This window comes from Colius striatus, chromosome 3 (genome assembly GCF_028858725.1).
Source record: "Colius striatus isolate bColStr4 chromosome 3, bColStr4.1.hap1, whole genome shotgun sequence".
Taxonomy (NCBI): Eukaryota; Metazoa; Chordata; class Aves; order Coliiformes; family Coliidae; genus Colius; species Colius striatus.
Genome location: NC_084761.1, coordinates 75,512,320 through 75,536,227, shown reverse-complemented (window position 1 = coordinate 75,536,227; position 23,908 = coordinate 75,512,320). Strand labels below are relative to the sequence as shown.

Genomic DNA, 23,908 nt, shown 5'->3' with positions numbered 1-23,908 from the left:
GGTTGGCTATTAAAAGAAAACCAGAAGTTTGAGACTAAACACTAAAAAGAGCCATTTATGGGTGAATTAATGGAATATTCCCCCTTGTGTGCCCCTTGGCTTGTGCAGATTCCAGCTTATTCTGGAGTGTATGGGACAGAGCAATAGAAGAGGAAAGCTGGAAACTTAATTTCTCTGGGCTGTTTCCACCTTTCCCTCCGTGACAGCAGTTTGCTCATGTTTTTATTATGGGAAGGAATTGCTATGCTGTTGTTAAGGTATAAAAAAAACAGATGTGACCAAAAACTTTTTGAGTCGTGTTTTCCCTTCCATACTACCACACTACAAAAGTAAAGAGTAAATAAAGTTACCACATGCCTGTCTAATGCTTAAAGTAGGTGACCCTAGGTCTGTATTTTGCTTATAATCTTCACCCCAGATACCTCTCCCAAGATCAGCCCTCACTTATATTGACTTTAAAAAGAAATATATCATAGGCCTTAAGCCAATGCCCATGGAAAGTAACACTTTCGAAAACAGCGTTAGTTTTCTTTATCAGGTGTGCTGAGGAACGGGCGGCAGCTTCGGTAAGTGCCAACAACCTCCCGAGTCGCGCGTTTCTGCCCTTCACGTGTGGGAACGCTCTCCGCCTCAGCGCAGCTGGCGGCTCTCAGCCGCCTTCCGGGGCGACGCCCCCCCCGCGCCCTGTGCACCAGCCTTCGCCGCGCCCCAGGAGCACAGAGCTTGGGGAGGGCCAGCATTCGTCCCAGCTACCGCTGCGGGGAGCAGCAGGGACAGAGCCCATATGGGAAAAGCATTAGAAAACCCCACTGTACCCGATCTTCCACAGGCCAGCTCCGCCTCTCTGGCCTGGCCCTGGCCCTGACCCTGGCCGCGCACGGGCGGTCGGGCAGGCGGGGTGGAGGTGGGACAGCCTGGCCCTAGCCTCGGGCCCGGCCGGGCGGGAGGCAACGAGGGGCGGAGGTGGGACGGCCCCGCACAGCCTTGGCCCTGGCACTGACAGCGGGCAGGGGAGGGCCGGGCCGGGCGGAGCGGAGCGGAACGGAGCGGAGCAGGCGTTTTCCGGAAGAGGGAAGCGGCGGGATGGCGGCACGGGGTTCCACTGGGGACGGCGCGCTCCGCCGCGCCGCAGAGCAGTGGTTGCTGTGGGATAAGGTGAGGGGTCGCCGGCACCGCGGCTGTCAAGCCGGATGGGGCGTCCCGATGCTTCAGGGTCTTGGCGGGGGGCTGTGGAGGCAAAGGCATGTGGAGCGTCGGGAGGCACGGGGCGAGCCTCGGCTTTAAGTCGCGTCAGTGCTTAGTGTGGTAAAGGCACTACCCGGCTCTTTCGCTCAGCCCTTAAAGCACTCTGACACCGTCTGTCTCTATCATTCAATCTCACCCCAGCCCTCTCCTCCCTTCCTGCCCGCCGCAGCAAGTGGCCGCAGCTCCAGCCGCTGCTGCTTCCCGTCACCGGTCACAGCAGCCCCCTCTTTCCTTTGGAAACCCATCTAGTTGGTTCCTGCTTATGGCCACTGTATCCGCCCCTCAGATAGGCTGAATTTCTTTTTTAAAACAGCCTGCGTTATTCCTAACCGCTTCTGTGGTAGGGGCAGTTCTTGGAGTTGAATTATTGAAGGTGAGACTACAGTGCTTTGTTTGTCTGTCGGTATTAAAAACCATCAGGTACCTCCGAATTTTGTTTACTAAACTGGTGTTTACAAAAGACGTGGGCTTGCTTCGAAACCACTGGGAAATGCAGAATCTATCCTCTTTTTTTTTTTTTCCTGATAGTGTTTCCCAGCACCTAGTGATCCTCACTGTTCGGGAAATAACTCCCGCATCTTCAGTATTTTCTGGTTTCGTGAATTTTCTCCCTTTTTTTGCTGCTGCTTAGGAACACTTTTAACATGCATTATTTCCTGTCCTGTTAAGATGCTTAGACATCTTAAGTCTTATCTTTGTGTCTTCAGTTTTGGTCTTGGCATCACTATATGTGGAATTAAAATCTGTATTTCTGTATTTGACATGTCTAAAGAAGTGAATTGCTGTAGTGGTGTTCTGGAAGTGCTTCTGGAGTTGTAATGCTGCTGCTGTTCCCACTGAGATGCAGACCCATATTTGACATATGTGGTTTGCATTTTTTTTTTTTGTCTCTATACTTGAAATTTTTTCACTTGGCTGTCCTGCAGCACACCGGCCTTTGCCCTCAGTCACTTCGGTCACCTTAATAACTGTCTTGGGCTCAGCACCATACAATGCTTTCTGTGTTTTGCGCAGCCTACATATTTGTTTGGTAAGGTGTCTTCTGTTTCTTTCAAAGTTGTCAGTGAAAACTTGGAATAATTATTTTCTTAGTATTCTTTCCAGGCTCTGAAGGACATCATTGGAAGTACCTCATGTTGGTTTTGATTCTTCATTAAAGATCATTTCACTGATTAACTGATCAGTTAGCTGGCTCTGGTTTTATTAATGATAATACAGTGCCAATCCAGTCCTTCGTTCTGAAATGCTGGTGTACTACCTGAAATGAGCATAAGCTTTTCTTGTCTTTTTTTTTTTTTCAGTTTAGTTGATTTTGATAAAATAATCTGGTTTTGAAGTTATTTCCACAACTTCTTTGACTAATATTAATTATATTATTATTTTCTGTGTAATTGTTTTATTTTAAACTCGTTATTCCGTTATTTTGTGAAACCCTCAGGAAATCTAATGCAGCATTCCTTATAGTATCTTTGTTCTGAAATACTAGCTCTTTGCTAACAATTACATCTTTGATTCAGTAGTAGTGTGTGCAATACCTATAGCTGATTGCTCAAAATAATCAGGTATTTTAATTTCTCAGGGAGCTCTTACATGTTTGTATTGAGTAAGAGAAGAATCACAGAATCACTTAGGTTGGAAAAGACAATTATGATTGAGTCCAGCTGTTAACGCAGCACTGCTCTGTCCACTGTTAAACCATACCCCTTAGCACCACATCTACAGGGTTTTTAAATATCTCCAGGAACGATGACTCAACCACTTCCCTGGGCAGCCTGTGCTAGTGCTTGACAACCCTTTCAGTGAAGATATTTTTCCAGCTATCCAGTTGAAGCCTCCGTTGGTGCAACTTGAAGCCTTTTCCTCATGTCCTGTTGCTTATTATTTGGGAGAAGAGGCCAATACTCACCTTGATAACCTGTGTCAATTTACTCTGACATAAAACAAAAGGTTCCTTTTTGACCTGTAGAGACATGTTAATATTTAATAATGCTAAGCTGCATGTTTCTTAGAAGACAGTCGTTAGCAACAGGAAGCTCTTACAGCCGAAGATGGTCTCGTTGAATTAACAGGAAGTTTTTACCTAGATGACAATGACTGAGTTTATAGCTAGGCTGTTTTCATCACTGTATTCATTACAGAAGTGTATTTTTCATTCTTTCTATTATCAGTCATAAAATTACAGATAGATAATAGCTTCTGGTTTTGTTAAAAATAAAACCTGTTCAGTCAGTAGCTGACCTTCTAAAACCTTGTGGGAACTCCTGCCCTGAGAAGCCTTTGAAGCCTCTTTGAGGCCTTCCTGTGCTGTAGATTAAGTAACTCAAGTGTTTCCAGGTGATGTTTAAGCAAATTGCACTACTGGATATTAACTCAATATTAAATCACCTGCCACTGTGTTCACAGAAAACAGTATTCTCACATCCAGTTTTATTTGAGAGTAGGAAAGTATAAGGGAACCATCAGGGAAGGAGAATACCATCACCTCATCCTTCAGGTACTGGGTCCTTCTTTAGCAGAGATGCTGTGAAGATTTGATTTTGGATTTTTCTTCTGTTAAAAAAGGAGGGGTTTTTTCCTTAGCTGTATACAATGGCATCATAACATTTCTAAAATTGAAATAAAATGAGAGCAGTCATATATACAGTAAAAAAACCCACCTCACCCAAAATACAGATTCTTAGGAAAGCATAGCCATAAACAATTGTAACAGTAATTCTGGAAAAATCCTTCTGCTATATTAAACAGACTTGAGCCTGGCTTTTACCATTACTTTTTGAGGGGAACAACCTAAAGAACTAAATTCATGCAATCAAGTTTTCTCTAGCAAATTATGCGGACTGAAACCCTGAGAGGCAGCCAGGTGAATAAGTATGATCATTTAACCAGACCCGAACAACTGAAGGATCCCTGTATTTTCACAGTGGATAGCAAATCAAAAGTCTATGACTTTTATGAGATCACCTAGTTGACTAGAAATAAAAGCCTGCAGCAATTTGCAAATTAAAATCTTTGTACTCCTGTGAAAAATGTGTGTAATTATGTGGTGAGTAACCTGTGGAGGATGCTGCCTCTTCACATAGCCCTGTTGCTTAGAGGCTGCAGAGTGCCATCTGTCCTCTTGGCTCATGAACTCTCAAGAAATGAAATACTATAATTCACAAATGCCATGTTACTAAGATTGAGATGTTGGTGTATACAGGACTTTACTAACTCCTAAATTTGGAAACAATGAGAGTGGTAACACTGAAGAGTAAATACAAGCAGTACGGCAAGAAAAGCAGCCAGACTTAAAAACCTCTCACTGTTCAGAAGCAGTCTGATATGGCCTTTCCATTGCTACTGTGTACAGTCATTTTATTTAAGAATTCAGCTGTAGTTGCTAAGCTTTCATCTTGAGAATTGCGCTTATTTTTACAAACATTACCTGCAAATACGTTGCAAATTGTCGTCTTTCTGACCAGTCTACATAGGTTTTGCAGCTGCCTCTGGTGTTAGCCAGTCTTGGGACAGGGTTATGATTCTATATCTTTTTTTTTAAAGCTTTACTTACAGTGCTATGGAAGTGGCAAATATTTCCTAATCATCAGCCTAACTTGCTTTCTTATTCATTTACAATAGTTCTTATTTTTACAAAGATTCTCTGAACTACAAGGGTGCTTTTTTTGTTTGGTTTTGTTTCTAAACCCATAAAATGTTAAAGTAGACATCTTGAAAATCTTTTCACTTCCCAAAATGTGATATATATAATACTGTCAAGTCAGCATATTCACTTAAGGAGAATAGTAATAAATAATAAAACTAAGTGATACTTGAGATTGTACTGGTTTAAAATTAGGGAGATGTAGCAGGAGTTCTCATGTCCTTGAAGTGTTGTTGGATGTTTTGATACTGAAATAGTACAGAGAGTGGGAAAGAAAGTTCTATTAAGAAGCATACGGGTATTATAAACAAGGAAACAAAACTTTTTTAGAATAGCTGAATTTTTAATCAACAGAATCCAAAAACATCTGCAATAGTGAAGCAACTGGTTACTGAAGGAAATGCTGGAGAACTGCAGAAATACTTTGGCTCTCGGATGGAGTTTGGCACAGCAGGACTTCGAGCTGCCATGGGAGCAGGGATTTCCCACATGAATGACTTGACTATTATCCAGACAACCCAGGTACTGTTTTCATTCCTTTATCTCACTTAACTGGTCACACGTATTAACAGAAGAGCCTCATTTCTGACAGCAAACTAGTGTTCTATGGAAGTACATTTTTTTTACTATTCCTGCAATTTTGAGAAGTGATTTAAAGGATAAGTATTAGCTAAGCACTGATCTCACAGCAAGCGGAGATGCTGTTAAGCCATTGCAGTGAGTTATTTTCCGTATTTCATTTGCTATTGAGTTTATACACATCTACAGTTAACCTGACAATTACAAAAAACCTTCAGCTAAGCTAGACATAAATCTACATAAATACAGTGAAGCAACATATATGTGTTTAGGCCCTAAAACAGATCTACTAGGGGAGAGCTTAAAAACCTTAAACCCTTAAATTACTGCAGCCTGGAGTGGTGATGTGTCCTAAAGGGGTGTTGTTACTAAGGGTGAGGTTTTATTAAAAAAGCGAGAGATTTCAGTTAAAAAAATGAAATATTGGCCAGTTGTTCAACAGAGCTAAATAATTCCCAAAATCTGCAATTGGGACTAATCATGTTAACTGTTTCTTTCTGCAGTTGGTCGATTTCTGGAAAAAGTTCTTAAACGCTGTCTAGCTCCACTATATTGATTTGAAGATTTCTGCTATTTCCTACTGTTTATCAGTCCTAAATAAACAAGCTGAATCCCAGTGTATTTCAGTGCGATGTTATGTGTCACCTTCCTAAGATGACAACTTAACAATCATCTTAATGCGGTGATGAATTAAATATTAAGATTGGGTTCATGTTGTTGTCTTCAGGGATTTTGCAGATACCTTGAGAAGAATTTCAGTGATCTGAAAAAGAGAGGAGTTGTGATTGGTTTTGATGCTCGTGCCCATTTTTCCAGTGGAGGTAGCAGTAAAAGGTACCTTTTGGGTTTTAAGTGCCATACATTATGGATTTCTATCTGCTTCAGCTCTCTCTCTGTGGAGTGAATGCCAAAGCAGTTCCTATAGTTGTGCTTCATCTGTTGGAAATAGTGAGGGAGCACATGTAAATTGAACCTGCATAATAATTTGGAATTTATTTATATAGGGTTTTGTTTGTGTCTTTTAAATTGGAGGGTGGCAGGGGAAGCTGTGGATTCTGGGAAATGAATGGGTGAGGAAATTAATAGGATTCTTTTCTTCCTGTTTAGGTTTGCAAGACTTGCGGCTACTACCTTTGTCAGTCAAGGAGTTCCAGTTTATCTGTTCTCTGATATAACACCAACTCCATTTGTGGTAGGTTTCTCTATTATATCTTTTTATATACACACAAATTCTGTCAAATGTCTTGCGTTACTTTCATTAAGGAAAACTAAACAAGCCACTTTTAACTTTTTAAGCTCTACCTCCAGTTAGTCTTATACTTGTTTTGGTATATTTAGTTTACAGCAAGAGAAGGAAGAAATTTAGTGGAATATCAGTGACAGTAGGACATGTTTTATTCATTCCAGCTTTCAGGCAGATTTCTTGTAAAAAGTTGTCATTTCTAGATTGCTGTGGAGTCTGCAACACACATTTAGTTTTGTGATTGCTGGTTGATTTGTTCGTGGGTTTTAAACTTTTTATCTTTTTTCTCGGAAGAGGGTGGGTAGTGAATCCAAAGTAGCTTTTTTAAATAGCAGTTTGCTGGTGTGCAGGAATGTTAATGCTGGGAGGGTTGTTGAATATGTGTGCATTTTCACCATCAAATCACTAGATGTCAGTCCTCTAGAGCAATGAAGAAAACCTCTACTTTGCACTAAAAGCAACATTTTCTGCTGATACCGGTTGCTCCAGTGACCACTGTAAACAGAACATAGTGGGATGAAGACTGTGTGTAGTGCTCTTGTACTCATAGAAATTTTGGTAGATTTAGGGTCAAGTTCTTCATAGTGCAGCTTAAAGCAGTGTTGCAAGAACTGCAGTTGATTGCATTCACTGTTAAATAAAGAGCCAGGGGTAAACTTGAACTGGACATGCGGACACAAATAATGCTTTACTTTTAATTCATTCCATCTGTTTTGAACTAATTTATAAGTACTCTTTCCAAAACCATTCTGTTCTGAACCACAAGGGTGTAGTTGCTCCATGGGCTGCTCTCAAAAGGTGGTAGGGATGAGACTGCTCCACTTGTAATTGTCTACCCTATGCAGACTTCTGTCATTGCTCTGACAGACTTTGTGTCCTGAAGGGCCTCCAGTTATCTCCAGTCATTCTGCAGAAGGCCACACATGCCTTCATTTCCCTTCTATAAAAACACTACTCTAGAGATCCACAGAGCATGTGAAACAACACTAAGAATATATAAATGATAAAATGCACAAGAAAAATCAAGGGCTGAAGTTATGCCACGTAGGGTCTAGTGGAGCAAGTGCTGCTTACCTTCTGCTTTAGAATCAGGCTGTAGGACTGGCGTTCTGCTTTCTTTTCCTTCAGAATTCTGGGAGTGTTGCATATGCATGAGAATAAATAATATAATGTTATTCACATTCCACTTCAGAAAACTTTCTCTTGTTACAGCCATACACAGTAACTCATCTGAAGCTTTGTGCTGGAATTATGATAACAGCTTCACATAACCCAAAACAAGATAATGGCTACAAGGTATTCTTAAATACATTTTCTGGCTTGTTTAAAACTCTTTTTTTTTAACGAAGAGACAGCAATACTATTGTGTATAGTTCCTATTATGGTGTAGACCAAATTAATTGATAGCTTGATCTCTTCTAGATGTATGTATGTAAAGCTAGTGACATGTTATTAGTATAACATCAGTAAAATCTTAACTCTAAAATGCAGGAAGATAAGTAATACCATTGCATGCGTTGGAAAAATTTAAAGTGCTAGCTACCTTTTTTTGAAAGTCAATTGTTTAATTTTTCATTTCTCCATGTAGTTGTACAAACCCAGATAATTAAAAATATGTTAAACCTAACAAGAAGCTTGTACAAAACATTTTGCATAAATTACATTGATTTCTTTTAGTATATTTTTCTTTTTCTAAGTGACAGTTATCAATGTGACTTCTTCCTGTGACAGAAATCTGCTTTCCGCTGAAAAAACATGGCTGAGCTACCTCTCTGCTAGTCATCCCACAGCTGGACTAGTCATGCACAGACTGTTTCCAAGATACAAAAATGGAAATTGGGAGATGTTTTTTGTGTGAATAGAAAAAAATAAGCCATTAACAAGGATGATTTCTTGCTGTCTCCCCCTCCATAACTTCATATCTCTTCAAAATGTTGTTTTTGAAGTATTTCGTGTATTGATTTTAGTGACTTGTTTGAATATCTTATCAGTTACTTTTTTAATTGACTTCGTTTTTTGTTTAATGATTTGTTATTTGGACTACGGATGTCCATGGCCCAGGTGCTGTTAGGTGTCTTTCCTTAAACTTGTGATCTGTAAACCATGAGTAGAAGGAAATGTGCAAATAACTGTTAAAAAGTAAACCATAGTGATTATACCCCATTATGGGTGTCTAAACAATCAACAAAAAAAAAGACTACAAGTAATGAACATCTTGAAACTTAGTTGAATTTATTTTTGCTGTTGTGGCAAGGGTGCTTCTCTAGGCAGTTGCAAAATGTTTGTGACTTTCTCCTTCCAAGTTTTTTGTGATAAATATGTTTCACTTCTGCACACTTTTTTTCCCTCTTAAGAATTCTTCTATATATAACAATTATACCTAAAAATCTGGAGGAATAGCATGGGCAATTTGTCAGTCCCAAGACTGGCAGACAGGCTGATACTTGAATCTTCTCAATTAACGAGCTGGGTTTTCTTTTGTGTTTCATTGTGGATTTTTATATATTTTAATAAAATTAAACAGCTTTTTTATAGAACAAAGTGGATTGTGAGAGGAAACACAGAATATGAGCAGGAGAATACTCTGGGTATACTTAAGCCTCAATTACTGTAATACTCTAGTGAATGTAGTGTACCTTAACCAACAAAAAAGTAACAAAGCTATCCTACAGTATTAATGATGAAATACCCTATTTATTGTTTAGGTTTACTGGGAAAATGGTGCTCAGATCATTTCTCCTCATGACAAAGGAATTTCTCAGGCTATTGAGGAGAACCAAGAGCCATGGCCTCAGGCTTGGGATGACAAACTGATTGACAGCAGCATTCTGCTCCATGATCCATATGCCACAGTCAATAAGGAGTATTTCAAAGACATACAGAAACAGTGCTTTCACAGGTAACTGCTATTAACTTTCTTATGGGGTGGCCATGATACTGCCAGCATCTAGTTCTGTCTGCACCTTCTTGTCACCTCATGTGGTAGCACTGACAGCTGTGTGATGATGTAGTAAGCCATCTTCTGATGTCTGGCAGAAGTTTAACCCATAAAAACAAGAAATAGATGTCCAGTTATATTATCTGTCTGTATTCACATGACCACACATCAACCATATGCAACAGCAAGACTGGGCCTGTCCTGTGAAGCTGGGGGTGAGCTGACACTGATGGTTCAACAGCCTTAAAATGGGCTTTTAAGAGAGATGAAGCCGACTGTTAAGCCACTTCTGGAAGAAGGACGTCTTGTTATTCTAGCTTGCATGTGCTCCTAGTGGCCTTGGGCACTTTGGACAAGCCTGTTCCTGTCACTTGCTCGGTAAAGACTTTACTCAACAAAATCAAGTGGATGTTTCTCTTTGTGTTTAACGAGTAGAATTGATTTATGGATTAAATGAGTGGCAACCTACAAGGTCTGCTTACTTACATCAAAATTCTTACCACCAGTAACCATGTTATTACTCTTGCTGAAAATGAAATCAGAATTACTAGAAACTTGGGGCTGTGTGAGGAAATTATGCTGCTTTTTTCAGAATGGAAGTTAAATTCCTCCTTGGGACTTTGCATGCATTTACTGAAAGCATAAAACGCACTTGATGAAAATGAGAGTGCTGAAATGAGACATGCTGCTATCAGTTCACTGTCTTCACAGTCTTTGGAGCTGGTTTAAATGAAGAGTTGGGGATGAAGAGTCTTAATCGTATTTGTTTTCCACTTGCCTACTGTGTGGTGCGCAGTGTGCACTGTCATTCATATATTGGTGATTTGCACATACCAGGACATTAGATATCAAGAGTGACTCATATTGCAGAAAAAAATAACAATTTGCAAGCCAATATCTTTAAAATCTGATCTCTCTGTTTCTGAACATAGTTGGTTTTGTGCAGAATATTCTTCCACATCAAGTTTACTGTTAATCTGGTTTATTTCAGGAATATAAACAAGGAAACAAACCTGAAATTTGTTCACACCTCTGTGCATGGCGTAGGTCATAAATTTGTGCAGTTGGCCTTCAAGGCGTTTGACCTTAGTCCTCCTTTTGCCGTTCCGGAGCAGAAGGATCCTGATCCAGAATTTCCCACAGTGAAGTATCCAAATCCTGAAGAAGGCAAAGGTGTCCTGGTAAATAGGGGGGTTTTTTGTTTTAATAGTTACAATGTCTTTCATGCCAGTAGTAGTGTCCAGAAATGTTAGCTGAAGGTCTGCTTTGTTTCTATTTTCATAAACTTATATTTAGTGAAGAGTTAGTGAGGAGTTTTCATTGATTAAACTACTTTGTTCTGTGCTCTAACAGAATGGGCAGCATCTGCACAAGGAACAAAATGATACATACCTTTTAAAATAATAGAGTAAAATAGTAGCTAAACAATCTTCACAGTTGGTTTTGTGAAGTTTCTACAGTTGATGTCTGAAATAGGAGGGAGTTATTCCTGAACAGAAGGAGGGGAAGGCCTTGACGGATGTTTAGAGTTTCTGCCACAGGTATTTCTGCTACACTTAATTACTGAAGGATCCTGTTAAATCCAAGTGGCGTTTGACTCAAGCTTCAGAAGTGGAGTAATGTAGTTGAAGTTAAATATCCTGAGTATGCTCTACCGCTGCCAGACTTGAAGTTTATTTTTGTCGTAATTTTGGTGTTTGAGATGTAAATAAATTGTGAAGATTGTTTAAGACCGATAAAGAAAGTAAAAATACTGTTTGGGATTATTAACACTGCACTGTTCCTGCTTACTGCTTTTCCAGACACTGTCTTTTGCTTTGGCTGAAAAAGATGGGGCAAAAATAATTTTAGCAAATGATCCTGATGCTGATCGACTTGCGGTGGCAGAGAAACAAGAGAGGTAATAAAGAAATACACACTGTTTACATGTTCTTGCTACCTGTATTGCAGAGGAAGATAGAATAGTCACAGTAGTTGTTTTTGTGCTGAAAACAGATGTGAGGGCCATATGAAGCAGGCCATAGTGGGGGCAGTAAGTGAAATCATGATTAACGTTAGATACTGTACAGAAGCCTGATTTTATACTTGACACTTGCTACACTTGAGGACTGCACAGAAGCATGAGCATGTGAGTTGTGCTTGTGCTATACCTTTTTAAAGGTAGATTTTCAGTTAGAAATTTTTCACAGAAAACTGATAAACATTCTTTTATACTATGCTTATTGAATAATTTGAATATTCAGGAGAACCTTTATAGCTCCCTGATACTCTCAGGAACAGGGAACATCCCTGTTCTTTAGTATGAATTCCTTCTTTCTCAAATACTGTTAGACAAGATTTTACCAATCACTAGGTGATTTGGGCCTCTCTAGCTCAGTTCCCCACTTCCATGCATAATAAACCTGCATTTCACCTCAAGCTTTGTCAGTGGTTGGTAGTTCTCAGTATAGTTGTTTGTATAGAATCATAGAGTCATAGAATGGTAGGGTTGGAAGGGACCTCTAGAGATCATCTAGTCCAACTGCCCTACTGAAGCAGGTCCACCTAGATCAGGTCACATAGGAACATGTCCAGGTGGGTCTTGAGCTCCAAGGAAGGAGACTCCACAACCTCCCTGTACCCTCTCTGTTAAGGACCAGCTAACTATATATGCGTTATTTGTCTGTCTATGTATATCCTGTCAAAGAATGGGATCACAAGAGGTAAATTTGCTCAAACGGGCTTCTCATAAATGTTTCATGTGAATGGAATGTGTAACCTATAGTTCTGACCCAATATTGCCAACCTGATTTTATGCCCCCTGATATCCCATACTTCTACCGTTGTTTGCATTTCTGTAGTGTGGTTTTATTTGATGAGCAAAAATAAGCTGAAGTGCCCTACTCTCTATTGGTATATCTGTTGCAAATACACAGTTATTTTAGTTAACAACTTACCATCACAGCAAGTAGTCAAGCACTTGTGAAGCACTTGTTAATCACTTAGTAATAATTCAGTCAATTAGCTAAGCATTTGCAAGTCACTCAAACACCTGTTAGTTAAGTAAGTATTCATTTGAATCACATAAGGATCAAACTGCAAGAGTTACATACCACACCTGATAGGGACCTGTTACCTTAGCTAGGAGACCCTGGTGAATGTATTTGTTAGGTTACCTTAGTCACAAGACCCTGGTATATGTATTCGTTAGGTTACCTTGGCTGTTACCTTAGTTGTTACTAAAAGGGACTGATATCTTTTTTGACCAATCACTGTGAGTTTGGAAATTTTGTGTTTGTTGGGAACCAGTCAAGGTGAAGGGCTAAATTGATAGATGGACATTTTATGCATGCTTGTGTTGGCAAATGTGATTCTTTTGTTTGAGGTGTATAAAACCCCTGAAAATGGTAACTAACAACGCAGGAGGAGCTATCCCCAGTGTTTTCCCAGAGATGCATAATAAAGAAGTGCCTGCTATCTGCATTCCTGTGTAGATAAGTTTTTCCGCAATTGCGGATCTACAAATGGCAGTTTCTCTTTCATCTACCCTGATAAAACAGAAACTAATTGGAGCAGTCAGAAACCGTAACTCTATAATAATAGCAAACAAGTTTTTCAGCTCAGAGAGGAGCAGAAAAAAATCTGTTGCTGTGCCAGGAGAAGAAACAGTGTGCCTGAGAGCCCAAAAAGAGATATGAAATCACGGCAGCAGCATCCCTTAGTATCCAGGAGGTGTGATGGGCACCTGCTAGATGTGCTCAGTGATTGTGGGTGATGCAGATACTTGAACATTTATCAGTTAAGCAAATTTCAAAAACCTAGTAAAAGGAGATGGTGCAAATGCCCATTTTGCTTGCCAGAAGATCTTGTTTGATTTTGTTGCAGCTTCAAAGGTGGCAGTGTTTCCTTTGGGGTTTTGAGATGCTTTTTAGCAGTGGTTTTTTTGGGGTTCTTTTTAACTCATTAGCCTCACAATGTGAACTTCTCTGCCTTTAGATGAAGGATGGGCTAACTGGCACTATCTACTCTATCTTAGACAGTGTTAGCTGGAATGTCCTTATTTTAATGCTTTTGGACAATGGCAGCCTCAGGTAGGGATTCAGTATTGAGGAAAAAGCATTAAAAGCCCCGGTTTGTGATAAGTATGATGGGTTAAACAAGAACGCCACAATCACTTGTGTTTTGTCTAAAACTGATACCTATCAGACTTGAAAGGGAGTGTTAGCTTACTGTGTTTATCTCCATGGAGAGCATGGTGCTGTTGAACTGTTACCTCTGCTAATCGTTTAGACAGTCAAAGTTGTCTCCTTACTTTCAGTCCTACGTCCTCTCTCAGACTTCTGCTATTCAGACACTAATCAAATATTAATTCAGGCTTCTACAGTGTCTGTACTTCTTCTTTGACAGAAACTCCTGCTAGAGCACACTCTCTCAGCGCTCTTAGACTTAAGTTGTCGCTGTACATTGCTTTGTGCCTGTTGGCATCAATAAATGCAGGAGACTGAGTCTGCTTCTCTTTCACAACAGGTACTGTTTCTGTAGGTCTTGACTTTTGTCAATTTGGCAGTGTCTTTGTCCCTTTTTTGACTGGGAATATTTGAGCAATTTTGACATCCGTCTTTCCCTTTTCCCTTAATTTTTTTTTTCTCGTTCTAGCAATATATCAACGTTAATCTTTTTTTACCTGTTGGATATTTTTTTCTATCTTCCTCAGTGACCAGTTGGTGTGATGAAATAAATGTGTTTGTCACTGAGTAAACTAAAAATACTGATCACTTGTATTTTTGTGTCTCTGTGCTTGTCTTATCATTAATTTTATAATTTATCTGCTTAATAGTTTTGTTTTACTTTAAAATATGCTGAAAATAGCTCTGTTTCATCTTTGGATGCACTCAAAAACTCTGGTATATATGATGGAGGAGGAAGATAACCACTTCAGAATTCTTTGGCAGAGAATATTTTTTTCGTAAACGCGTAGTATTGTTACTGTTAACTTGGGATCTAGATGCTGCGGTTTTATTTGCTCATGTTCAAGCATGGAAGAAGTGGTAGGGTATTTTTTTTTTTAACAATATTATCTTTTGAATTTATACACTTTGTTTTTTTGCTTTTTTTCCTATTGTTTTTTCCCATCCAGTGGTGAATGGAAAGTGTTTTCCGGAAATGAGCTCGGAGCTCTTTTAGGCTGGTGGATCTTCACTTGCTGGAAAAATCAAAATAGGGATACTTGTGCCATTAAAGATGTCTACATGCTATCCAGTACTGTTTCTTCCAAAATCTTGAGAGCAATTGCACTAAAGGAAGGTTTTCACTTTGAGGTAAGCTGTTACATGTTATTCCATGTTCCTTTACTTGTGTGGTGTTTTTAACCCTGACTGGGTACCAGATGGCCACCAAGTAATTCTGTCCTAAACTGGACAGGGGAGAGAGAAAATATAACGAGAGGCTTGTGGGTCGAGCTAAGGACAGGGAGATCACTCAGCAATTAGCATCACGGGCACGGGCAAAACAGACTCAACTTCTGCAGAAATGGTTTGATTTATTAGTGAACAATCAGAACAGAGTAGGGAAATTAGAAATAAAACTGAAACTTGAAACACCTCCCCCCAGCCCTCCCTCTCTCCAGAACTCCTTCTGCAGCGGTGCAGGGGATGGCAGATGAGGGCTATGGTCAGTTCATTACAGATGGACTTTGCTGCTGCTCCTTCTCAGTGGGAGGCCTCATCACACTTCCCGCTGCTACAGTGTGAGGTCTCTCCCATGGGAGATGGTCCCTCACAGATTTCTCCAGTATGAGTCCTTCCCATGGGATACAGCTCTTTATGAACTGCTCTAGCATGGGGTCTCCCGCGGGGGCAGCTCCTCACACCCTGCCCCAACGTGGGTCATCCCATGGGAGAACAGTCTTTCAGGTACTGCCTGCTCCAGCCTGAGTCCTTCACAGGATCACAAGTCCTGACAGCAAACCTGCTCTGGTGTGGGCTCCTCTCTCCCAACGGGTTTCCAGGTCCTGCCAGGTACTTGGTCCAGCATGGGCTTCCCACAGAGTCACAGCCTCCTTCAGGTATCCACTCACTCCGGCATGAGGTCGTCCACAGGCTGCGAGTGGATCTCTGCTCCTAAGTCGTCTCCATGGACTGCAGGAGGACAACCTGCCACCTCACGGTTTTCACCACAGGTCACAGGGGAGTCTTTCTTTCAGGGCCTCCTCACCCTTCCTTCCCCGTTGACCTTGGTGTCTGCTGAGGTGGTGTTACTCCCTGTTGCGGCTGCAGTTTAACATCTGTGGAGCAACTTCTTCCCCTTCCCAAATACGTTAATCACAGAGGAGTTACCTCAGTCACTAATTGGACAGGCATGAGTCAGCAATGGGTCCATCTTAAAATTGACAGGCAATGACCCTGGCAGCTACAGGGGAAACTTCTGGCAGATCTTTATTTAAAGAAGCTACCCCTGTAGCCTCCACGCTACCAAAACCTGGACTAGGCAAAACCACTACACTTTGTAAAACATTGCTTTTATTTTTAATACCTTTATTTCTCCTCACTGCTGTAGGAAACACTGACAGGTTTCAAGTGGATGGGCAACCGTGCCAAACAGCTCATGGATCAGGGAAAAGCTGTTCTTTTTGCGTTTGAGGAGGCTATAGGTAAGAAACAGAACATTATATTGTAATATTCTGTAGCGTAGTAAAAGTATGAATTTTGCAAAAAATAGCAATATAAAGGTGTCCTAAATACAGTTCCCAGTGAGTGAGTGTATTTCCAGTGAGTAATTCATGGAATCCATTTGGATGATTGTTATAATTAGTTTTATTCTTTTTGTATCTCTGCTTAGCACAGAGTACAATCATGTAAGCTTGGTGTTTATATTTTCAGTAGCATGGCTATGTGGACTTGGACTGCAAATTCTGTACCAGCTATTTTAAAAAAACATACTTTTTTCAGATTTCAAACTGAGTTATGTTTAACTGACAGTTTTAAACTAAGTTTAAGTGTGAATAAAATAAAATAAGAACTCCTCAAATTATACTTGTAAACTGGAAAGCCATGAATAAAAGCTATGAATTTGTGAGAAGAAAACTGTAAAGCTATAATGCTATTTCTTGAGTATCTCAGTACCTGAAAACCAGAGAAAATGTGTCTAATTTTATGGATAATTGTCAGAGTTACCATATACCACTATGTATGGTAATCACATTTGAGATAAAGTGCTTATACTTGCATTGTTCCTGCAGTGTGTAATTTCTGTTTCATGAGAGGTCCAAAAGCACTCTGGAGCATGTGTCACTGTCACCATACAAGTCTTGTTTCGATCTTGAAATTCCATGAAATACTTTGCTGATAAAGATTAACATTCATTAGAAGATGATTTTTTTTGGTTTAACTTCAAAATGTCTGTACTATGGTAGTGTGCATTTCTCCTTAAAAAGATATTGGTTTGACTAACTTACCCCCTCCTGTCCATTTTGTCTTGTTTCCTTATAAAACCATATCAAGCAGATACCAATTTCTTGTTTAGGGTACATGTGCTGTCCTGCTGTTCTGGACAAAGACGGTGTCAGTGCTGCTGTTATAACTGCGGAGATGGCCAGCTTTTTGGCAACCAGGAATTTGTCTTTGTCTCAGCAGCTGAAAGCTGTCTATGATGAGTGAGTTCAACTGTAATTGCTTAATTTTCAAATTTTCTCTGTTCCATATACTAGGATTAATAGAGACTCGGATTTGGTTTTGTATCATTTTAAGGTATTGTAAAAGTACTACTACCTTATGAATTCTCTACTAATTACTGAGATTTTTGAGGTGTTTTTGTTTGCTTATCTAAAAGGTTTCTTGCTTTTGAGAAGTTCTGCTCTTCAGTCCCTTTACAGAAGATTGGCCTGTTTTTTGGCCAGCAGCATTGCTGCAGAGAGTGTAGCACATCTTGCATCTTCAATGTGGCAGATGCACAAAAACACTGATGACAGAATGGATTCAAGCAGCTCTGGCATAGTTACGTTACTCACTAGAGGCCAACTTGCTCCTGTCCCACGTGTAGGGCTACCTGTGATTAAAGTAATTCTTGTTGGCTCTGAAGTTAGGCTTTTTAGATATTATTCTGTCTTCTTTTGATGGATAGTATATGTTGGTTTCTCCTTTGGTTCCTGAATACTGAGATTTGAGCCAGTTATGCAGAGGTGCTGTGACTTACCAAGAGTATTGGCTGTATACAGCTGGGTATGCCTTTGAGACCTTTTAAAGTGAGGCACAATTTTTCCTTTGTTCTTCTTTAATGTGTTCAAAGACTTACAGAAATCAATAGCAAAGATGACTATTGAATTTCATGAGACAGGGAAGTGTTTTGGCGGGGGGATTTAGGATTGTTGATTTTAAAGGAGGGAGCAGCACAGGCTGGCAAACACTCTCCACCTCTTTGTGTCTCATAAGACACTAACAAAGGAATGGTGGAACCTGCAAAGTAACTTATGGAAAACTACAGCCTCGGTGCTTCTTCTTTTCCAATCCTCAGATCTCTCATTTGTGTGCAGCACTGGCCATGCTTGTTTCATCCACTGTGTAAGAGGGAATCAAGCGGCAAAAATGTGCTAACACACTGCATAAATAAATTGTGCAATTTATCAGCTATTGTACATGGCATAAGCAAACAGTAATGCAAATGCATGGAAGAGGAATTCATGCCTAGAGCTGCAAATACAGCATCTGACATGAGAATTCCCTTAATTACTAATAGCTGTAGGAGTATATTGAAAAATTATCCTCTTCTGCTGTGTGCTTGCTTTTTTTATTTTTTAATATTCATTCAGTAAACACCTGCTTCAGAGTGCCCCCAGAAACACAATATTTAATTGAGTGTAACTTAGCTGAGCTGCTGTGTACATAGCCACTGCAGAGGACTCTAAAAGTCAGAGCTCATTTAGTAGAAAAGCAGCCTGTAGATGCACCTCAAAGACAGATGTCACTGCACGCAGCCACTGTTTGTGAAGAAGTTATGGATACAGGGAAGGATACAAACCTGCCTTGTTAAACTAATGCTTGATAACTAGAACTGAAGGAGATGTTCTTGTTTTGTGGGGTCATTCTGTATGTGGGATTTTTGGTATTTGTGGCTAATACAGAATTGCGGTTTTCTATTCATTATTTTATTCTCATCGGATTTGTCTCATGAGTTGCTGTTGAAGCAGAAGAAGCTCTACTCTGTATTTTAGAGGTATAGAGTGGGGATCTGTTCTCAAAGAACTAAATGCAGATCAGGAGAAGGACATAATCCTGGCAGGCTCATCGCTTCTTTTGAATATAGAATTGGTTTTGTAAATTCCTTTGCTGGATTCTGAAGACAGATTTAACAACTGTTGACCTTAGAGATGTCCATTTAGGTATAAACGTGACTCTATTTAAGAAATCATTTAGGTTTCTAGCATAAATATCTTAGTAATAGTGAAAGATTTTGCCCTTCAGATTTTCCTTGGTATTCATCGAATGTTGATCCTTAGTAAGAGCTCACTTAAACAACCATTCCAGGCTTGTATGCTTTTCAACAACATGTTGTTTGGGAAATTGTTAGCAGGTCATTTGATGCAGATTCTGCATCATATTACCTGGCAGCAAACAGCTAAGGTAAAGAGATGATATTTGGAACAGTTTAGTTTACTGGAAACACTTTAATGGGAGAGCAGTTTCTGAAGTGTGGTTGGAAAAAACAGTCTGGAATTTGTTTTACTCAGAAAAGGTCAGCTGGAATCCAGTCAAAGAAGCTGTTTAGATGTAGTTTGTTCTTTTCCTATGATGGTTACATCTCTTCAAGGCAGTAATGACATCTTTTTTTCTTCTGGTTTACCTTTCTCATTTTTCATCCTTTAAAGGAGAAGGTGTGTGCACAGAAGTTTCTTTAAAGTACATAAAATAGGACAGTTAAGCTGTTGGGGCCTAGAATTGTAAAGGGATGAACTTACACTACAGCTGGGTGACCATAAGTACACACTTTGCTTTATAGAAGACTGTGTAATGTGTATGATGCACAACCCTAAGAAGAGCACCATGTCTTCAATTAATTAATATTGTATCTTAACAGGTATGGCTTCCATATTACCAAAGCTTCATATTTCATCTGCCATGATCCTCAAGTTATTCAACAGCTTTTTGACAACCTGAGAAATTTCGATGGAAAAAACACATACCCAAAAACTTGTGGTAGATTTAAAGTTTCTGGAATAAGAGATCTAACAACTGGATATGACAGCAGCCAGCCAGATCAAAAGGCTGTAAGTACATTTTTTTAATTACGTATAAATCATATAAGTATGTATATACACATGTATTAAATATTCTGTGGAGAAACACTCTAAACATGATGTCACACCCTAAGCCTTAAAATGAGCTATATTGGAGGTGATTGTTTTGCCTCGGTGGGAGGAAATGAAGGTTGGGGCAGGGGAAAGGTTGAGGTTTTGTGGTGTTTTTTCTCTCCAAGATGACAGTCTGTAAAGGGAGATGGGAGGATCTTACTGTCTTCCTACAGCAATATTGCATTATTTTATTGTAAGTGTAAACTAAACTGCCTACTGAGATGTGACTTTGGGTTCTTCTGTTTACCACAGTCATGTTACATTTCCTCCTGGGAATTGCCATCGCAGAGCAATTTCTGTTGCAGTAAAAACGTTGACTAAACTTGAAGATAACTGCCTAGCAGTAGTGTACTGCTACCAGGTTCTAGGTTGAGATCATTGGCCTGTTGTGGTCTCAAGACCACAATGATGAAGAAAACAGAACAAAGCTTAATTTTAGCTGATCCTTTAGGTATATTGTATGACGTTAAGTCATTTGTTTTGTCTTGAATTCATTACATACATCACTTTCCAAGCTGCTACAAAATTATTCTTACTACTTCTAGATACTTCCCACTAGTAAAAGTAGCCAAATGATAACCTTCACCTTTGCTAATGGAGGAGTGGCCACAATGAGAACCAGTGGGACGGAACCAAAGATCAAATACTATTCTGAGCTTTGTGCGCCTCCTGGAAACAGGTATTGTCACTTAGAGTAGTTAATGCTGTGTAATAGGGGCAGTGTGACTTTATGGTACTGTTTTGGGAAGGAGCTCTTCATGATCTAGAGTCCATAGAAATACTCAATTACTAACTTATTTAATGAAAATAATGCTTTCTCACAGATGAAAATTCATCTGAAAATACTGTTAAAAGTATCAAAGTTACATTACTAATTGCATACATTTTGCAATAGAAGATCATCTGAAGTCAAACTATCAGTTCTGGTTTAGATTATATTGTGGGTTTATATTTCTCCATTGTCTTAAGTGCCTTCATGCACATCAGTTGCAAGTGAACATCAGTGCATTACCAGAAGAAATCAAGTGTATACACTTTTAGCATTCATGGAAAATGTTTGTCTAAACCAATGCAACACAGTTAAAAATTCCTCAGACTGAAAATGTCCTTTTGAGCTTTTCCACTGTGACACCGTTTTCTGTATTTGTGTGGATTTTGTTTCTTAGTGATGTTGAGCAACTGAAGAAGGAGCTAGATGAACTGGTCAGCGCTCTTGAAAAACACTTCTTTCAACCAGAAAAAAATAATCTTCAACGAAAGGCTGAGTAAAATAGCAAAATTAATACTTTAATTGGGTTTTGCAACATTAGAGTTGTATTATTGAAGAAGTAAGAAATCTTAGGACCAAATATCTGAGAACTCAGACTAAACAGACTTCCACTTTTATTAAGAGTTATTCTTGTTACTCTTGAATGTAGTATCTTATGTTGGAAGGAATGTACCTTCATGCTTAAAGGACCAAAAAAGCCTAATCAGTTGAACTGAAAGTTTTAAGAATCAAAAGTTAACTGCAAATGTATTTCAGTGAGAACTTGTTTTAATTAAATAGTATAAGTAAAATCCAGGTTTCTGAAATACAACCTGTTTTGTGGGGACTTATTTCTTCTGTATATTCTGGTAATAGTGTGCAACTTTATCTAGGCCTGGATTTGCAAAGCAGATTCTTCTGTTAACACAGAAGTACTGAAAGCTTGCAGTGAGACTTTGACAAACTCAGGGCGAATGTTTCAGAAACAGTGATCTTTCTTGGGGAATTTGGCCCAAATAAACAAGGAAGTCACAGTGAATTTTCTGAAGAGCTATATGTTATGAGACTATACATTAAATTCAATTATTGTTTACCAAACTGCCTTTTGATACCATGAACATATTAAGATAATATATCTACATACAGCACATTTCTGTTGCCTCATTGACCTAAGCATAAATAGCTCATTGCACACCCCAGTCTCAGAGCCCATCACACTGTGTGCTACTGTGACTTGCTGCATAAGTCTGTATATCCGATTTAGAGCTGAAGTTTCCATTTGATTACATGTTGTTGTCTGCACTTGCAGGCCAGAGAGAGTTATTTGGAGGTTACCAGGCTGAATCTGGTAGAAGGATTTTCTGTGTTTTCAGTACTTGTTTTGGCTGTCAATGTAGCTCTAACAGCCCCAGTACTTCTTGGGTAAAGAAACCTCTCTGCCAGAAGTACTTCTGGTATTCCATGGAGAATGGCTAGTTGCCAGACCAAGCGTGGATCGAATTTAGCAAATTCATCATAAAAGAACAAACATGCCATTTCATCTCCAGTAAATAGTTAGAATCATAGAATGGTAGGGTTGGAAGGGACCTTTAGAGATCATCTAGTCCAACCCCCCTGCAGAAGCAGGGTCACCTAGATCAGGTCGCGTAGGAACATGTCCAGGCAGGTCTTGAAGACCTCCAAGGAAGGAGACTCCACACCCTCCCCAGGCAGCCTGTGCCAGGGCTCCCTCACCCTCACAGTAAAATAGTTTTTTCTTATGTTTAAATGGAACTTGTTGTGTTCCAGCTTTGTCACATTACCCCTTGTCCTGTTGCTAATTACAGTAGAAAAAAGGGATGTCCCAACCTCCTGACACTCACCATTTAGATATTTGTAAATATTAATGGGATTCCCCCTCAGTCTTCTCTTCTCAAGGTTAGCCTACCTTGTTAGCTAAGAGGGTTAGCAGAGAACACCAGATGCCTGTGTGTACCTTACAGTTACCATCAAAGAACACTAAGAAAGGAGTAGCCCCTACATTCTATGGCTGTCACATTGCGTTTTGTTGGCTGTGCAGTCAAAGGTAGGATCGGAATCCTTCGTGTTGAGGTCTATCTGTCTGGCACAAAAAAATAAATAAAGTAATAAAAAAGCTACTGAGGGAAGTGAGTGTGCTGTTAATCCTAGTCCTTGAGAGCAGAAGGCTAGAACATAGGTTATTTGTGCAGAAAGTGCTTGTTCACACCCTCCACTTTTCTGTTTCCATTTCTCTTATACTTAACCAAACATGAGACATGTTTTTATTGATACATGTTTATTTGGCACTTGGAATAATGCATCCATCCAGTCCATCTTAAATAGCAGCCTAGGGGCTACTGAATGTAGTAAGAACTGTAAAAGGAATCTCAATATTGACTTCAGTGGGATCAGCTTCATCACACTACGTGAAACTTCTGCACATACCAACTCACTGTCCTTTCCTTCTGAAAATAAACCTAAGGACGAATTAAAGGCTTAAAATAAATATATAGTATTTTAGATTTTTTTTCATGCGTGTTAAATGTGCTAAAGCAGTGCATTTGGCATACTGTAAATCTGAACTAATTCTCAAAAGGTAAGTAGAACTCCTTAAGACACTGAGACAGGTTGACCACCTGTTGACCTTTCTGTTTGATCTTGTGGAAGAAAAGTCTCATTAATCTGGGTTTTCTCCGATTAAAGAAACTTTTTGCTCATGAAATCTGAAAGCAACATGACCAGTCTCCTAAAATGTTGGGGTTTGTCATCTTTTTTTTTGTCTCTGTAAGTATTTGGAGATTTCCAAGTCCAACTCATGCCTTAGCATCTACAACTGAGATGAGATTTCAGGACCATCCATAAGAGAGGGGTATCAAAACATGGATCCATTAACGAAAAGTTGTTAACGAATCCATTAATGAATTAACAACTTTAGCTTTTGACATAGTCCACATCTGAAAGTGCATCTCAATAGTAGATGTTGCCTTGTTCCATTTCTTCTGCTTCCTCAGTATCTGTGATGCTGGATCCCCAGCTGCCTGAGACCTGGAAGTAATAGGTGTGTGGTACAAGTTCGTGACACCAGAATATAAACAATCTCTGAGATTTCTGTGATGTGTTTCAACGTGGCAAGAATTGAGAAGAGAACTTAAGCAGGAACCTTACCCAATGCTCCCTAACCTTTCTATTGCAAA

At 39.6% G+C, this 23,908-nt stretch overlaps 1 protein-coding gene across 1 annotated transcript; it reads left to right on the top strand.

Annotated features, from left to right (window-relative positions):
- Positions 1-958: 958 nt before the first annotated feature.
- PGM2 (phosphoglucomutase 2) lies at positions 959-23,194 on the top strand. The gene is made up of 14 exons (XM_061993977.1): positions 959-1,155; positions 5,240-5,407; positions 6,192-6,298; positions 6,572-6,656; positions 7,920-8,003; positions 9,413-9,606; positions 10,637-10,826; positions 11,448-11,545; positions 14,762-14,942; positions 16,180-16,273; positions 17,146-17,275; positions 19,693-19,882; positions 20,512-20,645; positions 21,133-23,194. Exons 1-14 carry the CDS (start codon positions 1,084-1,086, stop codon positions 21,233-21,235), a joined length of 1,830 nt encoding a protein of 609 aa, XP_061849961.1. The 5' UTR covers positions 959-1,083; the 3' UTR covers positions 21,236-23,194.
- Positions 23,195-23,908: the final 714 nt, after the last annotated feature.